This window comes from Microchirus variegatus (assembly GCF_963457635.1).
Source record: "Microchirus variegatus genome assembly, chromosome: 9".
NCBI lineage: Eukaryota > Metazoa > Chordata > Actinopteri > Pleuronectiformes > Soleidae > Microchirus > Microchirus variegatus.
In genome coordinates, this window is record NC_139810.1 from 23,333,480 (window position 1) to 23,354,582 (window position 21,103).

Consider the following 21,103-nt stretch of genomic DNA (forward strand, 5'->3'; position numbering starts at 1 on the left):
GTTTCGGGAAAATGTGTGCTGGTCTTACAGTATATAAAATATATGTATAAACAATATGTGCTTAACTAATGTATTAGACCACCACCCAATGTAATTATGCCACAGCTGCCCTCATTTAACAGCATTGTTAATTATCAAAATATATATATGTTTAATGTTTCTGTAATGGTTAATACAACAGTATGGAAACTCTTTAACCTAAAGTAGATTTTTAATGCTAAAATATAATTGTTATTTTACATGACATTTCAAATGTACTATTTTACCAAACAAAACAAAACAAATCTCTGAAAAAAATAGTAAAGCACATTATTATTTCTTCATTAAATGTCAAAATATAGTTATTTACATACTGTTTACTAGTTTTAGTGGTTGAATGTTAATTTCTGACTTTTAGATTTTGAGTTTCCTTGGTGATAGAATACATGTGTTAATCACAGTATATTAAATATACAAATACTATAAAACGTTTCATAATGGGATGCACTTTTTTAAAAAGGTGAAAACCTATTTTGTGTTGCACATAAAAAGCAGCCAGAGTGCAGCTTTACGCGCTTTTACGCACGGTACCAGCTCTGCCACTGACACACATTCACCTGTTTAGAGCGGTGGCGCATTCATTATAAAGCAGTGAAGTGTCAGTCAGTCAGTCAGCATAGGCGGGGTTCACACATGCTGTTACTTTGATTATGATCAGTTTGTCGTCTAAGGAAGTTGCCCTCGGTGCTTTGTGCGCAGCCGCCGCAGCATTCACCTAAACTCTGCAGCAGTTTCTCTGACATTCCGAGGATTCCTGCGCCTCTACCTGTCCGACAGGTGTAGTTGTAGCGCGCGCACACACACACACACACACACAGACAGAGAGACAGAGACTCTGTGCGTGGACCGTTCGTTGTTATCTATGGGTGAGTGTCTGCGCACGACCTGTCCGTGTCTGGAAACATTATGGCAGAGGATTTTCAGCGACAAAACGTCTCCATCTGGACAAGGAGAAGGAGGAGGAGGAGGAGGGGAAAAAGACAGCTCCACTGACGGCAAGGGAGAGGAGAGCGCACGGAGCCCCGGCACACCGGTGCCACAGCAGGAGACGGGTCCCGAGAGCGGCTCCATCTACACGGCGCTGTGGTCGTTTGAGGCTCGACACAAGGATGAGCTCTCTTTCCAGGAGGGGGAACTGTTTAATGTCATCAGTCGCACCGGGGACTGGTGGACGGCGCGGAAGATCGACTTGAACGGATGCGTCCTGGACACCGGGAAAGTGCCAAACAACTACCTGTCCAGGGCCGAGACGCTGAGATCACAACCGTGAGTGTGTGGCTTTTACATACATGCACATTTATATGAGCACTACGTAATGCGTAAGTCAATCAATATCAACCACATTATAAACGTCTTGAAACAAGAGAGAGAAAATCCAAGTTCAGAATCCAAGTTCTTCCTCATTATAGCACCAGGTTCTGGTCTCCGTGTCGATTACTGATCTTGTTTAGAGTTTATGATCGAAAAGGTCACAAAAAGGTAGCACATCCAAGAGTACACACACACACACACAGAGAGAGATAGAACACATTGTAACACAGGTTTATGTCCCAATATGCTTGGTCGTAAACCCACTTTGGTCATCAAAGCCTTCTTCATATACTCCATATATATTCACATCGTCTAACTCTAACCAGAATGGCCTCAGAAATGTACTTGTCTGGTCTTTGGTCCTGAAGAGGAAACAATAGTGTGTGCACAACACATACATGCATACACAAAAATGTGCATAGTCTTTCTGTGACAGCTACATTCAGCACTTCTACTCTGCTTTGTCTGAGGAATGTTGTTTCCAAGTGTTTCACAACTCAACGGCTTATAGACATGACAGACACTTGATTTTACTGCATAGGTCAAAACCTGCTTCTGTACCTGACTGTAGATCTTACGTGTTCTGTGTATGTTCATATGATATGAATCTGATAATGACTCAACAACAACAACAAATATAGAGAAATTATTTCAGCAAATCAAGAGTGGATTTTGCTTTTACTTGCTTTTTCTAATGATTATACTGAGGACAAAGCCCAACCTCTCTTTGTATGTTCACCTATGTAATTTAGAAGCTCTCTGCAGTCTGCTGCTTCTGCTTCTGCATTAATCTACTTCCCATTGACTCTGCAGCGTGTGGACGTTCATAAAGCCACATCTTTCATATCACGAGAGCGATCACAATATGAATCACGCAGACACTCCCCACTTGTCAATAACACAGAGTGTGAACTGTCACAGACTCCTCCTTTTATAATATCAGTGGTGTTTGTTGCAGTGATGGAACCTGGATGTTAAGACGACAGCAGACTTGTTTTTGCCACGTCGAGTTTTGTGTCTTTCTGTTTATAGCACACAGGGAAGTGTGTTAATGTGGTTATTTCCAAATGTTTGCAGGTGTGCCAATTATTTATAGAGTTGGTCCTTTTTGATATTTATATTAGAATTAACACATTTTGTCATTGATTAAATACTTTCAATCATGATTAGTAATTACATTTTCATTGAATCAGATTTATTGATCCTGATCTATACACGTTATTCTACTGACTGAGGAAAACACCTTTGTTTCTCACAGATCTGCACAAATATCACACAGTAAATAATTTTAAATATGTTATTCAAATGAAAACTAAAATAATTATTATAATTCCCTGTCAAATCGTGAATCATATCGCAATTTCAGTTAAAAGAATTTGATAATTATATACAATTGTTCAACCCTAGTTTTAATGACTTCATCTGAAATTACAATAATATAAATGTTTCTTCTTTTTCTTTCTCTCTTGTCTATGTTGTCAATAATTTAAGTTTTTTAGTTTTGGGCAAAATTAGATTTTTTTTTTGGACCAAAATCTAATTTTGCCCAAAACTTGACCAAACGTGATATTATACTATGTCATCGCCCTCAATGTCAAACTAGACTATTTCGTCCAAAATCTGACCATTTTTTGGAAAAAAAAATGTTGCTACAAAATTTGACAAAAAGATCATACTATACTATGTCGTCCAAAATCAGATTTTTTTACAAAAAAAAAATTTTCTGCCCAAAATGTGACCAAAACGTCATACTATACTATGTCGTCAGCCTCAATGTCATACTACACTATGTCGTCCAAAATCGGACGATTTTTTTGAAAAACATTTTTTCGGTCCAAACCTTTGCAAAAACGTCATACTATATTATGTACTATGTCATACTATACTATGACGTCCAAAATGTGACAAGTTCTTGAACTCACACTATAGCATGTCTGAAATGCCTGGTAAATACCAAATGTGTCACTGAATGCTGAGGCTCAGTGGCCTAATGGATAAGGAGCTGCCCTAGTAATACAAAGACAGTGGGTTCAAGTCTCGTCATGGTTAGCATAGTTATACTATAGCATGTTGTTCAAAGAATACATATTGTTGTCCGAAAAGTCATACTATATCATGAGGCACATACCTGTGACATTCTTGAAAAAAACAATTTGGTCCAAAATTTGACAAAAAGGTCATACTATACTATGTCGTCCAAAATCATATTTTTCACAAAAACATTTTTTTTTTGCCCAAAATGTGACCAAAGCGTCATACTATACTATGTCGTCCAAAATCGGATTTTTTTGATTTTATGTTTTTTTTAGCCCAAAATGTGACCAAAACGTCATACTATACTATGTCGTCAACCTCAATGTCATACTACACTATTTCGTGCAAAATCTGACCATTTTTTTGAAAAAAACATTTTTGGTCCAAAATTTGACAAAAACGTCATACTATACTGTCGTCCAAAATCTGATTTTTTTTATTTATTTATTTATTTTTTGCCCAAAACGTGACCAAAACGTCATACTATACTATGTCGTCGACCTCAATGTCATACTAGACTATTTCGTGCAAAATCTGACCATTTTTTTGAAAAAAACCTTTTGGTCCAAAATTTGACAAAAAGGTCATACTAAACTATGTCGTCCAAAATCTGATTTTTTTATTTTATTTTTTTTTAGCCCAAAATGTGACCAAAACGTCGTCCAAAATCGGATTTTTTTTATTTTATTTATTTTTTAGCCCAAAATGTGACCAAAACGTCGTCCAAAATCAGATTTTTTTGATTTGATTTTTTTTTAGCCCAAAATGTGACCAAAACGTCATACTATACTATGTCGTCCAATATCTGATTTTTTTAATTTATTTTTTTTTTTTTTGCCCAAAATGTGACCAAAACGTCATACTATACTATGTCGTCGACCTCAACGTCATACTACACTATTTCGTGCAAAATCTGACCATTTTTTTGAAAAAAACATTTTGGTCCAAAATTTAACAAAAAGGTCATACTATACTATGTCGTCCAAAATCTGATTTTTTTTATTTTACTTTTTTTTTTAGCCCAAAATGTGACCAAAACGTCATACTATACTATGTCGTCGACTTCAATGTCATACTACACTATTTCGTGCAAAATCTGACCATTTTTTTGAAAAAAACCTTTAGTCCAAAATTTGACAAAAAAGGTCATACTATACTATGTCGTCCGAAATCATATTTTTCACAAAAACATTTTTTTTTTGCCCAAAATGTGACCAAAGCGTCATACTATACTATGTCATCGACCTCAATGTCATACTACACTATTTCGTGCAAAATCTGACCATTTTTTTGAAAAAAACATTTTGGTCCAAAATTTGACAAAAACGTCATACTATACTATGTCGTCCAAAATCGGATTTTTTTGATTTTATTTTTTTTTTTAGCCCAAAATGTGACCAAAACGTCATACTATACTATGTCATCGACCTCAATGTCATACTACACTATTTCGTGCAAAATCTGACCATTTTTTTGAAAAAAACATTTTGGTCCAAAATTTGACAAAAACGTCATACTATACTATGTCGTCCAAAATCTGATTTTTTTTATTTATTTTTTTTTTTTTTGCCCAAAATGTGACCAAAACGTCATACTATACTATGTCGTCGACCTCAATGTCATACTACACTATTTCGTGCAAAATCTGACCATTTTTTTGAAAAAAACATTTTGGTCCAAAATTTGACAAAAAGGTCATAATATACTATGTCGTCCAAAATCGGATTTTTTTTATTTTATTTTTTTTTTAGCCCAAAATGTGACCAAAACGTCATACTATACTATGTCGTCGACCTCAATTTCATACTACACTATTTCGTGCAAAATCTGACCATTTTTTTGAAAAAAACATTTTGGTCCAAAATTTGACAAAAAGGTCATACTATACTATGTCGTCCAAAATCGGACGATTTTTTTTAAAACATTTTTTCGGTCCAAACCCTTACAAAAACGTCTTACTATATTATGTAGTATGTCATACTATGCTATGATGTCCAAAATGTGACAATTTCTTGAACTCACACTATAGCAGGTCTGAAATGTCAGCTAAATACCAAATGTGTCACTGAATGCTGAGGCTCAGTGGCCTAATGGATAAGGAGATGCCCTTGTAATACAAAGACAGTGGGTTCAAGTCCCGTCATGGTCAGAATAGTCATACTATAGCATGTTGTTCAAAGAATACATATTGTTGTCCGAATAGTCATACTATATAATGAGGCACATACCTGTGACATTGTTGAAAAAAACAATTTGGTCCAAAATTTGACAAAAAGGTCATACTATACTATGTCGTCGACCTCAATGTCATACTAAACTATTTCGTGCAAAATCTGACCATTTTTTTGAAAAAAACCTTTTGGTCCATAATTTGACAAAAAGGTCATACTATACTATGTCGTCCAAAACCGGAATTTTTTTTAGAAATTTTTTTTTTAGACCAAAATGTGACCAAAACGTCATACTATACTATGTCATCGACCTCAATGTCATACTACACTATTTCGTGCAAAATCTGACCATTTTAAAAAAAAAAAATGTTTGGTCCAAAATTTGACAAAAAGGTCATACTATACTATGTCGTCCAAAATCTTATTTTTTGACAAAAACATTTTTTTTAGCCCAAAATGCGACCAAAGCATCATACTATACTATGTCATCGACCTCAATGTCATACTACACTATTTTGTGCAAAATCTGACCATTTTTTTGAAAAAAAACATTTTGGTCCAAAATTTGACAAAAAGGTCCTACTATACTATGTCGTCCAAAATCAGATTTTTTTTTTTTTTAGCCCAAAATGTGACCAAAACGTCATACTATACTATGTCGTCGACCTCAATGTCATACTACACTATTTCGTTCAAAATCTGACCATTTTTTTGAAAAAGACATTTTGGTCCAAAATTTGACAAAAAGGTCATACTAAACTATGTCGTCCAAAATCTGATTTTTTTTTTTTTTGCCCAAAATGTGACCAAAACGTCATACTATACTATGTCGTCGACCTCAATGTCATACTACACTATTTTGTGCAAAATCTGACCATTTTTTTGAAAAAAACCTTTTGGTCCAAAATTTGACAAAAAGGTCATACTATACTATGTCGTCCAAAACCGGAATTTTTTTTAGAATTTTTTTTTTTAGCCCAAAAAGTGACCAAAACGTCATACTATACTATGTCATCGACCTCAATGTCATACTACACTATTTCGTGCAAAATCTGACCATTTTTTTGAAAAAAAAATTTTGTTCCAAAATTTGACAAAAAGGTCATACTATACTATGTCGTCCAAAATCAGATTTTTCACAAAAAAATATTTTTTTAGCCCAAAATGCGACCAAAGCATCATACTATACTATGTCGTCGACCTCAATGTCATACTAAACTATTTCGTGCAAAATCTGACCATTTTTTTGAAAAAAACCTTTTGGTCCAAAATTTGACAAAAAGGTCATACTATACTATGTCGTCCAAAACTGAAATTTTTTTTAGAATTTTTTTTTTTAGCCCAAAATGTGACCAAAGCATCATACTATACTATGTCGTCGACCTCAATGTCATACTAAACTATTTCGTGCAAAATCTGACCATTTTTTTGAAAAAAACATTTTGGTCCAAAATTTGACAAAAAGGTCATACTATACTATGTCGTCCAAAATCGGACGATTTTTTTTTAAAACATTTTTTCGGTCCAAACCATTACAAAAACGTCTTACTATATTATGTAGTATGTCATACTATACTATGATGTCCAAAATGTGACAATTTCTTGAACTCACACTATAGCAGGTCTGAAATGCCAGCTAAATACCAAATGTGTCACTGAATGCTGAAGCTCAGTGGCCTAATGGATAAGGAGATGCCCTTGTAATACAAAGACAGTGGGTTCAAGTCTCGTCATGGTCAGTATAGTCATACTATAGCATGTTGTTCAAAGAATACATATTGTTGTCTGAATAGTCATACTATATAATGAGGCACATACCTGTGACATTCTTGAAAAAAACAATTTGGTCCAAAATTTGACAAAAAGGTCATACTATACAATGTCGTCCAAAATCGGATTTTTTAACAAAAACATTTTTTTTAGCCCAAAATGCGACCAAAGCGTCATACTATACTATGTCGTCGACCTCAATGTCATACTTAACTATTTCGTACAAAATCTGACCATATTTTTGAAAAAAACCTTTTGGTCCAAAATTGACAAAAAGGTCATACTATACTATGTCGTCCAAAACCGGAATTCTTTTTAGAAATTTTTTTTTTAGCCCAAAATGTGACCAAAACGTCATACTATACTATGTCATCGACCTCAATGTCATACTACACTATTTCGTCCAAAATCTGACAATTTTTTTGAAAAAAAAAATTTGTTCCAAAATTTGACAAAAAGGTCATACTATACTATGTCGTCCAAAATCAGATTTTTCACAAAAAAATATTTTTTTAGCCCAAAATGCGACCAAAGCGTCATACTATACTATGTCGTCGACCTCAATGTCATACTAAACTATTTCGTGCAAAATCTGAAACATTTTTTTGAAAAAAACCTTTTGGTCCAAAATTTGACAAAAAGGTCATACTATACTATGTCGTCCAAAACCGGAATTTTTTTTAGAAATTATTTTTTAGCCCAAAATGTGACCAAAACGTCATACTATACTATGTCATCGACCTCAATCTCATACTACACTATTTCATGCAAAATCTGACCATTTTTTTGAAAAAGACATTCTGGTCCACAATTTGACAAAAAGGTCATACTATACTATGTCGTCCAAAATCTGATTTTTTTTATTTTATTTTTTTTTAGCCCAAAATGTGACCAAAACGTCATACTATACTATGTCGTCGACCTCAATGTCATACTACACTATTTCGTGCAAAATCTGACCATTTTTTTGAAAAAAACATTTTGGTACAAAATTTGACAAAAAGGTCATACTATACTATGTCATCCAAAATCAGACGATTTTTTTTTAAAACATTTTTTCGGTCCAAACCCTTACAAAAACGTCTTACTATATTATGTAGTATGTCATACTATACTATGATGTCCAAAATGTGACAATTTCTTGAACTCACACTATAGCAGGTCTGAAATGCCAGATAAATACCAAATGTGTCACTGAATGCTGAGGCTCAGTGGCCTAATGGATAAGGAGATGCCCTTGTAATACAAAGACAGTGGGTTCAAGTCCCGTCATGGTCAGTATAGTCATACTATAGCATGTTGTTCAAAGAATACATATTGTTGTCCGAATAGTCATACTATATAATGAGGCACATACCTGTGACATTGTTGAAAAAAACAATTTGGTCCAAAATTTGACAAAAAGGTCATACTATACTATGTCGTCGACCTCAATGTCATACTTAACTATTTTGTGCAAAATCTGACCATTTTTTTGAAAAAAACCTTTTGGTCCAAAATTTGACAAAAAGGTCATACTCCAAATGTCGTCCAAAACCGGAATTTTTTTAGAAATTTTTTTTTTTAGCCCAAAATGTGACCAAAACGTCATACTATACTATGTCATCGACCTCAATGTCATACTACACTATTTCGTCCAAAATCTGACCATTTTTTTGAAAAAAACATTTTGGTCCAAAATTTGACAAAAAGGTCATACTATACTATGTCGTCCAAAATCAGATTTTTCACCAAAAAATATTTTTTTAGCCCAAAATGCGACCAAAGCATCATACTATACTATGTCGTCGACCTCAATGTCATACTAAACTATTTCGTGCAAAATCTGACCATTTTTTTGAAAAAAACCTTTTGGTCCAAAATTTGACAAAAAGGTCATACTATACTATGTCGTCCAAAATCGGACGATTTTTTTTTAAAACATTTTTTCGGTCCAAACCCTTACAAAAACGTCTTACTATATTATGTAGTATGTCATACTATACTATGATGTCCAAAATCAGATTTTTCACAAAAAAATATTTTTTTAGCCCAAAATGCGACCAAAGCATCATACTATACTATGTCGTCGACCTCAATGTCATACTAAACTATTTCGTGCAAAATCTGACAATTTTTTTGAAAAAAACCTTTTGGTCCAAAATTTGACAAAAAGGTCATACTATACTATGTCGTCCAAAACCGGAATTTTTTTTAGAAATTTTTTTTTTAAGCCCAAAATGTGACCAAAACTTCATACTATACTATGTCATTGACCTCAATGTCATACTACACTATTTCGTGCAAAATCTGACCATTTTTTTGAAAAAAACATTTTGGTCCAAAATTTGACAAAAAGGTCATACTATACTATGTCGTCCAAAATCAGATTTTTCACAAAAAAATATTTTTTTAGCCCAAAATGCGACCAAAGCATCATACTATACTATGTCGTCGACCTCAATGTCATACTAAACTATTTCGTGCAAAATCTGACCATTTTTTTGAAAAAAACCTTTTGGTCCAAAATTTGACAAAAAGGTCATACTATACTATGTCGTCCAAAATCGGACGATTTTTTTTTAAAACATTTTTTCGGTCCAAACCCTTACAAAAACGTCTTACTATATTATGTAGTATGTCATACTATACTATGATGTCCAAAATCAGATTTTTCACAAAAAAATATTTTTTTAGCCCAAAATGCGACCAAAGCATCATACTATACTATGTCGTCGACCTCAATGTCATACTAAACTATTTCGTGCAAAATCTGACAATTTTTTTGAAAAAAACCTTTTGGTCCAAAATTTGACAAAAAGGTCATACTATACTATGTCGTCCAAAACCGGAATTTTTTTTAGAAATTTTTTTTTTAAGCCCAAAATGTGACCAAAACTTCATACTATACTATGTCATTGACCTCAATGTCATACTACACTATTTCGTGCAAAATCTGACCATTTTTTTGAAAAAAACATTTTGTTCCAAAATTTGACAAAAAGGTCAGACTAAACTATGTCGTCCAAAATCTGATTTTTTGACAAAAACATTTTTTTTTAGCCCAAAATGCGACCAAAGCATCATACTATACTATGTCGTCGACCTCAATGTCATACTAAACTATTTCGTGCAAAATCTGACAATTTTTTTGAAAAAAACCTTTTGGTCCAAAATTTGACAAAAAGGTCATACTATACTATGTCGTCCAAAACCGGAATTTTTTTTAGAATTTTTTTTTTTAAGCCCAAATTGTGACCAAAACTTCATACTATACTATGTCATTGACCTCAATGTCATACTACACTATTTCGTGCAAAATCTGACCATTTTTTTGAAAAATACATTTTGGTCCAAAATTTGACAAAAAGGTCATACTATACTATGTCATCCAAAATCTGATTTTCTGACAAAAACATTTTTTTTTAGCCCAAAATGCGACCAAAGCGTCATACTATACTATGTCGTCGACCTCAATGTCATACTACACTATTTCGTGCAAAATCTGACCATTTTTTTGAAAAAAACATTTTGGTCCAAAATTTGACAAAAAGGTCATACTATACTATGTCGTCCAAAATCGGACGATATTTTTTTAAAACATTTTTTCGGTCCAAACCCTTACAAAAACGTCTTACTATATTATGTAGTATGTCATACTATACTATGACGACCAAAATCAGATTTTTCACAAAAAAATATTTTTTTAGCCCAAAATGCGACCAAAGCATCATACTATACTATGTCGTCGACCTCAATGTCATACTAAACTATTTCGTGCAAAATCTGACAATTTTTTTGAAAAAAACCTTTTGGTCCAAAATTTGACAAAAAGGTCATACTATACTATGTCGTCCAAAACCGGAATTTTTTTTAGAAATTTTTTTTTTAAGCCCAAAATGTGACCAAAACGTCATACTATACTATGTCATTGACCTCAATGTCATACTACACTATTTCGTGCAAAATCTGACCATTTTTTTGAAAAAAACATTTTGGTCCAAAATTTGACAAAAAGGTCATACTATACTATGTCGTCCAAAATCTGATTTTTTGACAAAAACATTTTTTTTTAGCCCAAAATGCGACCAAAGCGTCATACTATACTATGTCGTCGACCTCAATGTCATACTACACTATTTCGTGCAAAATCTGACCATTTTTTTGAAAAAAACATTTTGGTCCAAAATTTGACAAAAAGGTCATACTATACTATGTCGTCCAAAATCGGACAATTTTTTTTTAAAACATTTTTTCGGTCCAAACCCTTACAAAAACGTCTTACTATATTATGTAGTATGTCATACTATACTATGATGTCCAAAATGTGACAATTTCTTGAACTCACACTATAGCAGGTCTGAAATGCCAGCTAAATACCAAATGTGTCACTGAATGCTGAAGCTCAGTGGCCTAATGGATAAGGAGATGCCCTTGTAATACAAAGACAGTGGGTTCAAGTCTCGTCATGGTCAGTATAGTCATACTATAGCATGTTGTTCAAAGAATACATATTGTTGTCTGAATAGTCATACTATATAATGAGGCACATACCTGTGACATTCTTGAAAAAAACAATTTGGTCCAAAATTTGACAAAAAGGTCATACTATACTATGTCGTCCAAAATCGGATTTTTTATTTTAGCCCAAAATGCGACCAAAGCGTCATACTATACTATGTCGTCGACCTCAATGTCATACTTAACTATTTCGTGCAAAATCTGACCATTTTTTTGAAAAAAACCTTTTGGTCCAAAATTGACAAAAAGGTCATACTATACTATGTCGTCCAAAACCGGAATTGTTTTTAGAAATTTTTTTTTTAGCCCAAAATGTGACCAAAACGTCATACTATACTATGTCATCGACCTCAATGTCATACTACACTATTTCGTCCAAAATCTGACCATTTTTTTGAAAAAAAAATTTTGTTCCAAAATTTGACAAAAAGGTCATACTATACTATGTCGTCCAAAATCAGATTTTTCACAAAAAAATATTTTTTTAGCCCAAAATGCGACCAAAGCGTCATACTATACTATGTCGTCGACCTCAATATCATACTAAACTATTTCGTGCAAAATCTGACCATTTTTTTGAAAAAAACCTTTTGGTCCAAAATTTGACAAAAAGGTCATACTATACTATGTCGTCCAAAACCGGAATTTTTTTTAGAAATTATTTTTTAGCCCAAAATGTGACCAAAACGTCATACTATACTATGTCATCGACCTCAATCTCATACTACACTATTTCGTGCAAAATCTGACCATTTTTTTGAAAAAGACATTTTGGTCCACAATTTGACAAAAAGGTCATACTATACTATGTCGTCCAAAATCTGATTTTTTTTATTTTATTTTTTTTTAGCCCAAAATGTGACCAAAACGTCATACTATACTATGTCGTCGACCTCAATGTCATACTACACTATTTCGTGCAAAATCTGACCATTTTTTTGAAAAAAACATTTTGGTACAAAATTTGACAAAAAGGTCATACTATACTATGTCATCCAAAATCGGACGATTTTTTTTTAAAACATTTTTTCGGTCCAAACCCTTACAAAAACGTCTTACTTTATTATGTAGTATGTCATACTATACTATGATGTCCAAAATGTGACAAATTCTTGAACTCACACTATAGCAGGTCTGAAATGCCAAATAAATACCAAATGTGTCACTGAATGCTGAAGCTCAGTGGCCTAATGGATAAGGAGATGCCCTTGTAATACAAAGACAGTGGGTTCAAGTCCCGTCATGGTCAGAATAGTCATACTATAGCATGTTGTTCAAAGAATACATATTGTTGTCCGAATGGTCATACTATATAATGAGGCACATACCTGTGACATTGTTGAAAAAAACAATTTGGTCCAAAATTTGACAAAAAGGTCATACTATACTATGTCGTCGACCTCAATGTCATACTTAACTATTTTGTGCAAAATCTGACCATTTTTTTGAAAAAAACCTTTTGGTCCAAAATTTGACAAAAAGGTCATACTATACTATGTCGTCCAAAACCGGAATTTTTTTTATTTTATTTTTTTTTTAGCCCAAAATGTGACCAAAACGTCATACTATACTATGTCGTCCAAAATCTGTTTTTTTTTTTTTTTGCCCAAAATGTGACCAAAACGTCATACTATACTATGTCGTCGACCTCAATGTCATACTACACTATTTTGTGCAAAATCTGACCATTTTTTTGAAAAAAACCTTTTGGTCCAAAATTTGACAAAAAGGTCATACTATACTATGTCGTCCAAAACCGGAATTTTTTTTAGAATTTTTTTTTTAGCCCAAAATGCGACCAAAGCGTCATACTTTACTATGTCGTCGACCTCAATGTCATACTACACTATTTCGTGCAAAATCTGACCATTTTTTTGAAAAAAACCTTTTGGTCCAAAATTTGACAAAAAGGTCATACTATACTATGTCGTCCAAAACCGGATTTTTTTTAGAATTTTTCTTTTTTTTGCCCAAAATGTGACCAAAACGTCATACTATACTATGTCGTCGACCTCAATGTCATACTACACTATTTCGTGCAAAATCTGACCATTTTTTTGAAAAAAACCTTTTGGTCCAAAATTTGACAAAAAAGGTCATACTATACTATGTCGTCCAAAATCATATTTTTCACAAAAACATTTTTTTTTTGCCCAAAATGCGACCAAAGCGTCATACTATACTATGTCGTCCAAAATCGGATTTTTTTGATTTTATTTTTTTTTTTTCCCAAAATGTGACCAAAACGTCATACTATACTATGTCGTCGACCTCAATGTCATACTACACTATTCCGTGCAAAATCTGACCATTTTTTTGAAAAAAACATTTTGGTCCAAAATTTGACAAAAACGTCATACTATACTATGTCGTCCAAAATCTGATTTTTTTTATTTTATTTTTTTTTTTAGCCCAAAATGTGACCAAAACGTCATACTATACTATGTCGTCGACCTCAATGTCATACTACACTATTTCGTGCAAAATCTGACCATTTTTTTGAAAAAAACCTTTTGGTCCAAAATTTGACAAAAAAGGTCATACTATACTATGTCGTCCAAAATCATATTTTTCACAAAAAAAATTTTTTTTTGCCCAAAATGCGATCAAAGCGTCATACTATACCATGTCGTCGACCTCAATGTCATGCTATACTATTTCGTCCAAAATCTGACAATTTTTTTTAAAACACCAAAACTTGACAAAAAAGTCATACCATACTATGTAGTACGTCATACTACACTATGTCGTCCACAATGCAACCATTTAAAAAAAAAATTTAGTCCAGTTGGTGTTCATTTGTTTCTGCTTGCTTTAAAGTGACTTTGTAAAAGCGTATATGCAAATATCCGGCGCTGTTTTGGAGTGATAAATAGTAACACATAAACCTTAAAAATGTCACATCTTTTGTGCCCCTTTCCCAAAAGACGATTGAAAAATATAGTATATGTCCATGCTATCTCAGCCCTGGAGACATTTCAGCTATGTCCTTGTGTTTTCCACTCAGATGGTTTTTTGGGACAATGAGCCGTTTCGAAGCCCAAAGACACCTTCTGGGACCAGAAAATGAAGAGGGAGCTTTCCTCATCCGACAAAGTGAGAAAGACAACGTTGGATATGTTCTTTCAGGTAAAACAAGGAGAAACTACAGCAAGACTAATTCCACTCTTATGACTCTTTGCTCAATATTAATCTGCAGCCAGTTAACAGAGGGCAAAATCCACCACCAGCATCTATGAATGTCCTTATAAAACAGTTGTCTTCATAGCTTAAGAATCCCTTTTATATGTACTTCAAATGTTACTTTATTGGGGTCACTTTACTATGATACAAACCTTAACTTTACTCTCTTTTATCTTTAATACATATTTATTGCTGACGACACATTTGCACAAGCGCACTTTGCATTACCGTAGTTAAGAAGAATTCCAACGGTTTCGGAAAGCTGAGAAGTTCTACGTCAACGTCACAACATTGTGGTCATTACAGTAATTTCACTCGTGCTGCTGTTGCAGGAAGCGGGAGAATCAGTGTGCTGCTAAATTATCCCAGTGGCCACCCATGATATTAAAGCATAAAAAAATGATATAAAAATATAAAAGGGATGTTTGTGGAAACCTCCAGTTGCACACAGGTTCAGTTAATACACTCAGTAAAACTCTCCCGGAGCCTCCATCATTCCTAAACCACCTCTGTTATTCTGTCATATCAGTTTAACCGGTTTCCGCTGCATGTGCAGACATAATTAGTTTTTCGTTAATAATTATTTGCAATTCAAATGAAGCAGAATTTCAATAAGGTTAAATATTAAAATCTCAGGTCTGTGGCAGGGAACAAAGTTTATATAACGAGACATTTTCAGGAGACGGTTTCTTATCTTCTCTTTCCTGACGCTGTGTGTGTGTGTGTGTGTGTGTGGGTGTGGGTGTGCATCATCTCTCTCTGCAGTGAGGTCAAGCACTCGGGTGAAGCATTTTAAAATCCATCAAGTTCGTGACGGTAATTTCAACGTGGAGCCCTATCGCCAGTTCAGCTCTCTGATCGACCTGGTGGAGCATTACACCAACAACAGCCTCATCAACACGGGCAGGCTGTCCGCCCACTGCAAGAGGGTAGGACAAGCTGTGGCTCTTCCTCTTATTTCTGGAACATTTAGCAAATAGGTCTTACCATTTAAAAAAAAAAAAAAAAAAACACACTACCCTGTTTTGTGCATACGCCAAATAGTTTTCTTGCACCTGAGTCTGATAATGACTTTTCTCATGCAACACAGCTGCAGATCTGATGTTAGCTGAATGGCTAAAAACCGCGATTGTTCAGATAAAATGATGAACTCAGCCCCACATGCCTGTCAAAATAAAATAAATGATCAATCTGATAAGGTGTGGATTCAGCAGACAATAAATCTTCATAAAGCGAGTGGAACCAGGTGTGCCATGATTTTTGCAGCAGACACACACACTGATCCCAGTTGGTCAAAATCACCACAAACTGCAGCCGCCGAAAAAAAGAGAACGTACTGCTATTTTTGTGTCCTATGCTTCCTCCATCAGAAAAAGCCCAACACCCCAGATCTGGATCATTTATCAGTGGATGAGTGGGAGCTCCCGAAAAATGAGTTCACCCTGGAGGAGGAGCTGGGCAGCGGCTTCTTTGCCGACGTCTACCGCGGCCACTGGAAAAACCATATAAACGTCGCAATCAAGATAATAAAAACTGGTATTTTTTAATGTCATCTTTGTTGTTGTTGTAATGCAGATGACCTCATAGGTACTGTATAGTTACTAAGCGTGCTGATATATTAGTTGGAATCTCAATTTCAAACATTTTATTAACATATTTTGGGAACAACGCACGAACATTGATGCACAAACACTCGGCCTACTGCTGCCCCAAAGATCCTCATTACAGCAGTGACTCCGGTCTGATAACCTATAGGTCCACTTCTGTACGTTACACCAGTTGTCAAAGTAAAATTTAAAACCACTGGCTTCCCTGCACCATATTCCATGGACAAAAACATAAATTTTTCCCCTCACAGAAAGACAGGCGTGTTTGGTCTAAATCTGCCTCCAATAGCTTATTAAATTGTGTCATTTTGTGACTTCCTGTGTTTGGATTTAATGAAATATAACACAAACTTACTCTTAAGTACAACTTCCCCGTGCTGCGAGATAAAACTTCTGTTTTTAAATCAGTGGACTCGTGGTTTACAGAGTGACACAAGCTTCAGTTCATTTGTTTTTAACTGATTATGACATTCATACCATGATTAATTGGTGTTAAGGCCCAAATAAATCATTCTCCACACCTCCATCACCCTCCAGACCAGGCTTCTTTCTTTAACCAGTGAAGACAGAATGATCTTAATACACTGTCACACATACTGTATGACTCATAAAAACCGACAATATTATTGTGAGTGGACTTTAAATGACACCTACTGTACATTCGAACTCACAAAACCTAACCTTCCACTCCTCCGGATAGTTCGAGTGGAAATCTCAACCTCACTATTGCCATTTAAACACATTCAGTCTTTTTTTTTTTTTTTTTTTTTAAAGGGTCAAGATTTCAGTGTTTTCCTCGTGTTGCTTCTCTCTCTCTTTTTAACATTCTGTTTTCCCGTCTCCCTCCAGCAGACTCCGAGAGGAACCACCGCGAGTTTCAGAGAGAGACGCAGATCCTGAAGAAGCTTCGACACCGACATCTCATTTCTCTGTTTGCCGTGTGCACGGCTTCGACGCCGTACTACATCATCACCGAGCTGATGGAGAAAGGCAGCCTGCTCCAGTTCCTCAGAGGTAAACCTCACTGGGAAGTTTCGTTATCTGTGGTGCAAACTTGAAAAAAATAAAAACAAAACCACAATCCAAAAACAAGAGATACATTTACTACAAACTCACCACAAATTTGTTTTAAGAATAGCTTTGAAAACTAGTTTAAAAACAGTAGGCGCCTTCCTAACATGGGGAAAAAGGTTATTCCACATTTTTGGAGTTACGGCTGAGCCTGGTTTTCAGATCTCAGCGACCTCTAAGGGGCATAGGTTTTTTAAAAAGGTCAGATCTGTATGTGTGTGCTAATCCATTCAAAAGTAATGATTATGATTAATAATTATAACTATATATTATGACGTTTTGGTCAAATTTTGGACCAAAATTAAAAAAAAAAAAAAAAAGGTCAGATTTTGGACTAAATATGGTAGTATGACACTGAGGTCGACGACATAGTGTAGTGTGACGTTTTTGGTCACATTTTGGGCTGAAAACTGTTTTTAATTATTTTTCGATTTTGGACGACATAGTATAGTATGACCTTTTTGTCAATGACATATGACATACTACATAGTATAGTATGACGTTTTGGTCACATTTTGGGCTAAAAAAAAAATTCTAAAAAAAAATTCCGATTTTGGACGACATAGTATAGTATGACATTGAGGTCGACGACATAGTATCGCATGACGTTTTGGTCACATTTTGGGCTAAAAAAACATTTCAAAAAAATATTCCAATTTTGGACGACATAGTATAGTATGACGTTTTGGTCAAATTTTGGACCAAAATTTAAAAAAAAAAAAGGTCAGATTTTGGACGAAATAGTGTAGTATGACATTAAAGTCGACGACGTAGTATAGTATGACATTTTGGGCTAAAAAAAAAAATTACAAAAATGTTATTATATAATAATTAATTAATTAATTAATTAATAAGAATTCAGTCCCGTTTTTAAGAATAACCAAACTGTAATAAATAAACCATTATTCCAAATGTAATTATTTCATATTATGTTTGTTTAACTCAGGTCCAGAGGGGAAACAACTAGACACCACGTCGCTCATCGACATGAGCGCCCAGGTGGCTGATGGGATGTCGTACCTGGAGGAGCAGAACAGCATCCACAGGGATCTGGCTGCTCGGAACGTGCTGGTGGGAGGCGACTACGTCTGTAAAGTGGCCGACTTTGGACTTGCCAGAGTGATAAAGGTATAGGCAGGGAGGGAGGTGATAAAAAGTATTAAAATAATAAGAAGAAGAAATATTATGAATATATTTTTTAAATAATGTTTTTGTTGTGTTTTTCTTCCCCTCCAGGAGCCATTTTACATGTCGGAAGATAAAAAGATTCCCTACAAGTGGACCGCTCCGGAGGCACTCCACCATGGAATGTTCTCCAGTAAATCTGACGTCTGGTCTTTTGGTGTCTTGCTCTACGAGATTATCACCTATGGAGGGATTCCTTATCCAGGTTAGGGGACTGATATGTTTTTTTATTATTTAAAAGAACCAAGTGTATTCGTCCATCATCTCTCTAACATCATCATTTCCATTTGATGTGCTCTTATCCTCTCTAAAGAGGACATTGCCACTGATGATGATGTTTTATTATAAGACATGGGTTTTTTTTTAATCATAAAAGCCTTTAACTCCAGTGTTAACAAAACCCCAAAACAGAGAGTTTAAAGTACTACCAGCCATTAAAAAACAAAGAAGAGGGAACAAAATCATACAGCTCTTAATATGGGCCCAAAAAGAAAAAGGTAACTTGTCATTCTGAAGCACTTGGTTGATCTTCCTGAAAGTTTTAATGATAGAAAATTACCCATTTATGTATGGCTTTAAAGTTAAAAAACACTTAAGAAAAGTGGTTTAGATTAGGAAACACATATTCACCATTAACTATGTGCTTACTAACATGCATATAAGTAGCATGCTAGCCCTTTATTAGCAAATATTAAGCATGTATTAATTAATAAAGGGCTTGTATGCTACTTATAAGCACCTAGTTAATGGTGAATCTAAAGTGTTTTTTGAATAAAAAAACAGCGTTGACAGAGAAAAACAAACAGCTGGATCCACCGGCATTTTTCCTGAATCATTTTTTCTCAACATGTGACGTAGGTTAGCATGTTTGTTACCGTTCACTACGTGATGTCCCAATAACACTTCCCTCAGCGAGGCGAATTTACGGTTGAGGGCACTCAAAACCAAGGGGAAATTTTAAGGAGGAGGTATTGGCACGGAGCCTAAGTTTATGAACTGAAAAGTCAGCAACTGTACATATCAAATATACAACATGTTTATGGTTAAGAAAGTCCAAGGGTGTATGTCCAGATTTTTACCGGCTGCTTCTTACAGCTCAGTAAACTGCCCCCTGGAAAGGGCGACCAGAACAAGTATGGCGGACAACTTGAGTGTCTTTAAGAGGTTTTATTCTAAACACAACTCAATACACTACTTAATAGGTTGTAAATGGGCAAAGCATACGGGTTCTGATGATCATTTACAGATGATGACAAACAAATAAAGGATTAGCTATTATACAAGAAGTACTTTCATCATCGAAGCTTTGATGATGACAATTGCACTTTGATTTCGCACTGCACACGCTGGACAAATGCTAGAGTGTACGTTTGTGCAGGTGCAAAGGCCGATCCTCACTTCAACACTTTTTCACTTTCCCTCTCTCACTCAGCTTTCAACAACATCGAAGTGTTCGATCAGGTCAGCCAAGGATACAGGATGCCGGCTCCGGCCAAGTGCCCCGACTTAATCTATCAAATCATGCTGTCGTGTTGGAGCGCTGAGCCGGACGACAGGCCGCATTTCAAGTCGCTCAAGCAAAAGCTGGACAGCAGCTCCTACGAGCTGTCGTGACACCACAAAGCACCACCACCAGCACCACCGGCTCAGTGCCACAGAGGGGCAGCAGAGAGTCTGATACTGAGCAGGGATTGTGATTCTTCACCTGGGACCCTTCAAAAAAACACACACACACAAACAGCCGAGCAGGCCTGACAGAGGATATAGAGGAATATAACCTGGACAAGTTGCCAGTCTATTACAGGGTACAAACAACGAGATTTACACTCACATCCACAAGGTCTAACCCCAACCTGTAATAAGTCTTTGTCCAGAGGGGGCAGCATAGTAAGTGTCTAAATAACTTATTGTGCTGTTGCTATACAGATTATTTAAGTGCTGCTTTTCATCACCATCATCCACATGTCCTTCAGTATGAGCTCTCTGAGACCTTCCAGTTGTTTTAGATGCTCAAGCCCAAAAATAATCCAACCAACCAACCAAAACTTGAAGATGAATGAAGAAGAAAATGTAGCTTTTTTTCTGACATTTATGTCATCAGTACCATGTGATTCCTAAACTGTGCATTATGTGTAATCCCTCATTTACCTTCGTCTTTCAACGAAGCTGCTTTTGTTGAAAGAGTCGATGATGAGCACATAATTGTGAACTTAATTAGCAACTAAAGAAAGT

General features: G+C 35.0%; 1 protein-coding gene across 1 annotated transcript; it reads left to right on the forward strand.

Moving 5' to 3' along the window:
• Nucleotides 1–901: 901 nt before the first annotated feature.
• ptk6b (PTK6 protein tyrosine kinase 6b) lies at nt 902–20,485 on the forward strand (the record flags this gene model as incomplete). Its single annotated transcript, XM_083895504.1, has 8 exons — nt 902–1,305; nt 14,833–14,954; nt 15,774–15,937; nt 16,379–16,544; nt 17,468–17,629; nt 18,633–18,814; nt 18,923–19,076; nt 20,304–20,485. 8 exons carry the CDS (start codon nt 902–904, stop codon nt 20,483–20,485), a joined length of 1,536 nt encoding a protein of 511 aa, XP_083751630.1.
• Nucleotides 20,486–21,103: the final 618 nt, after the last annotated feature.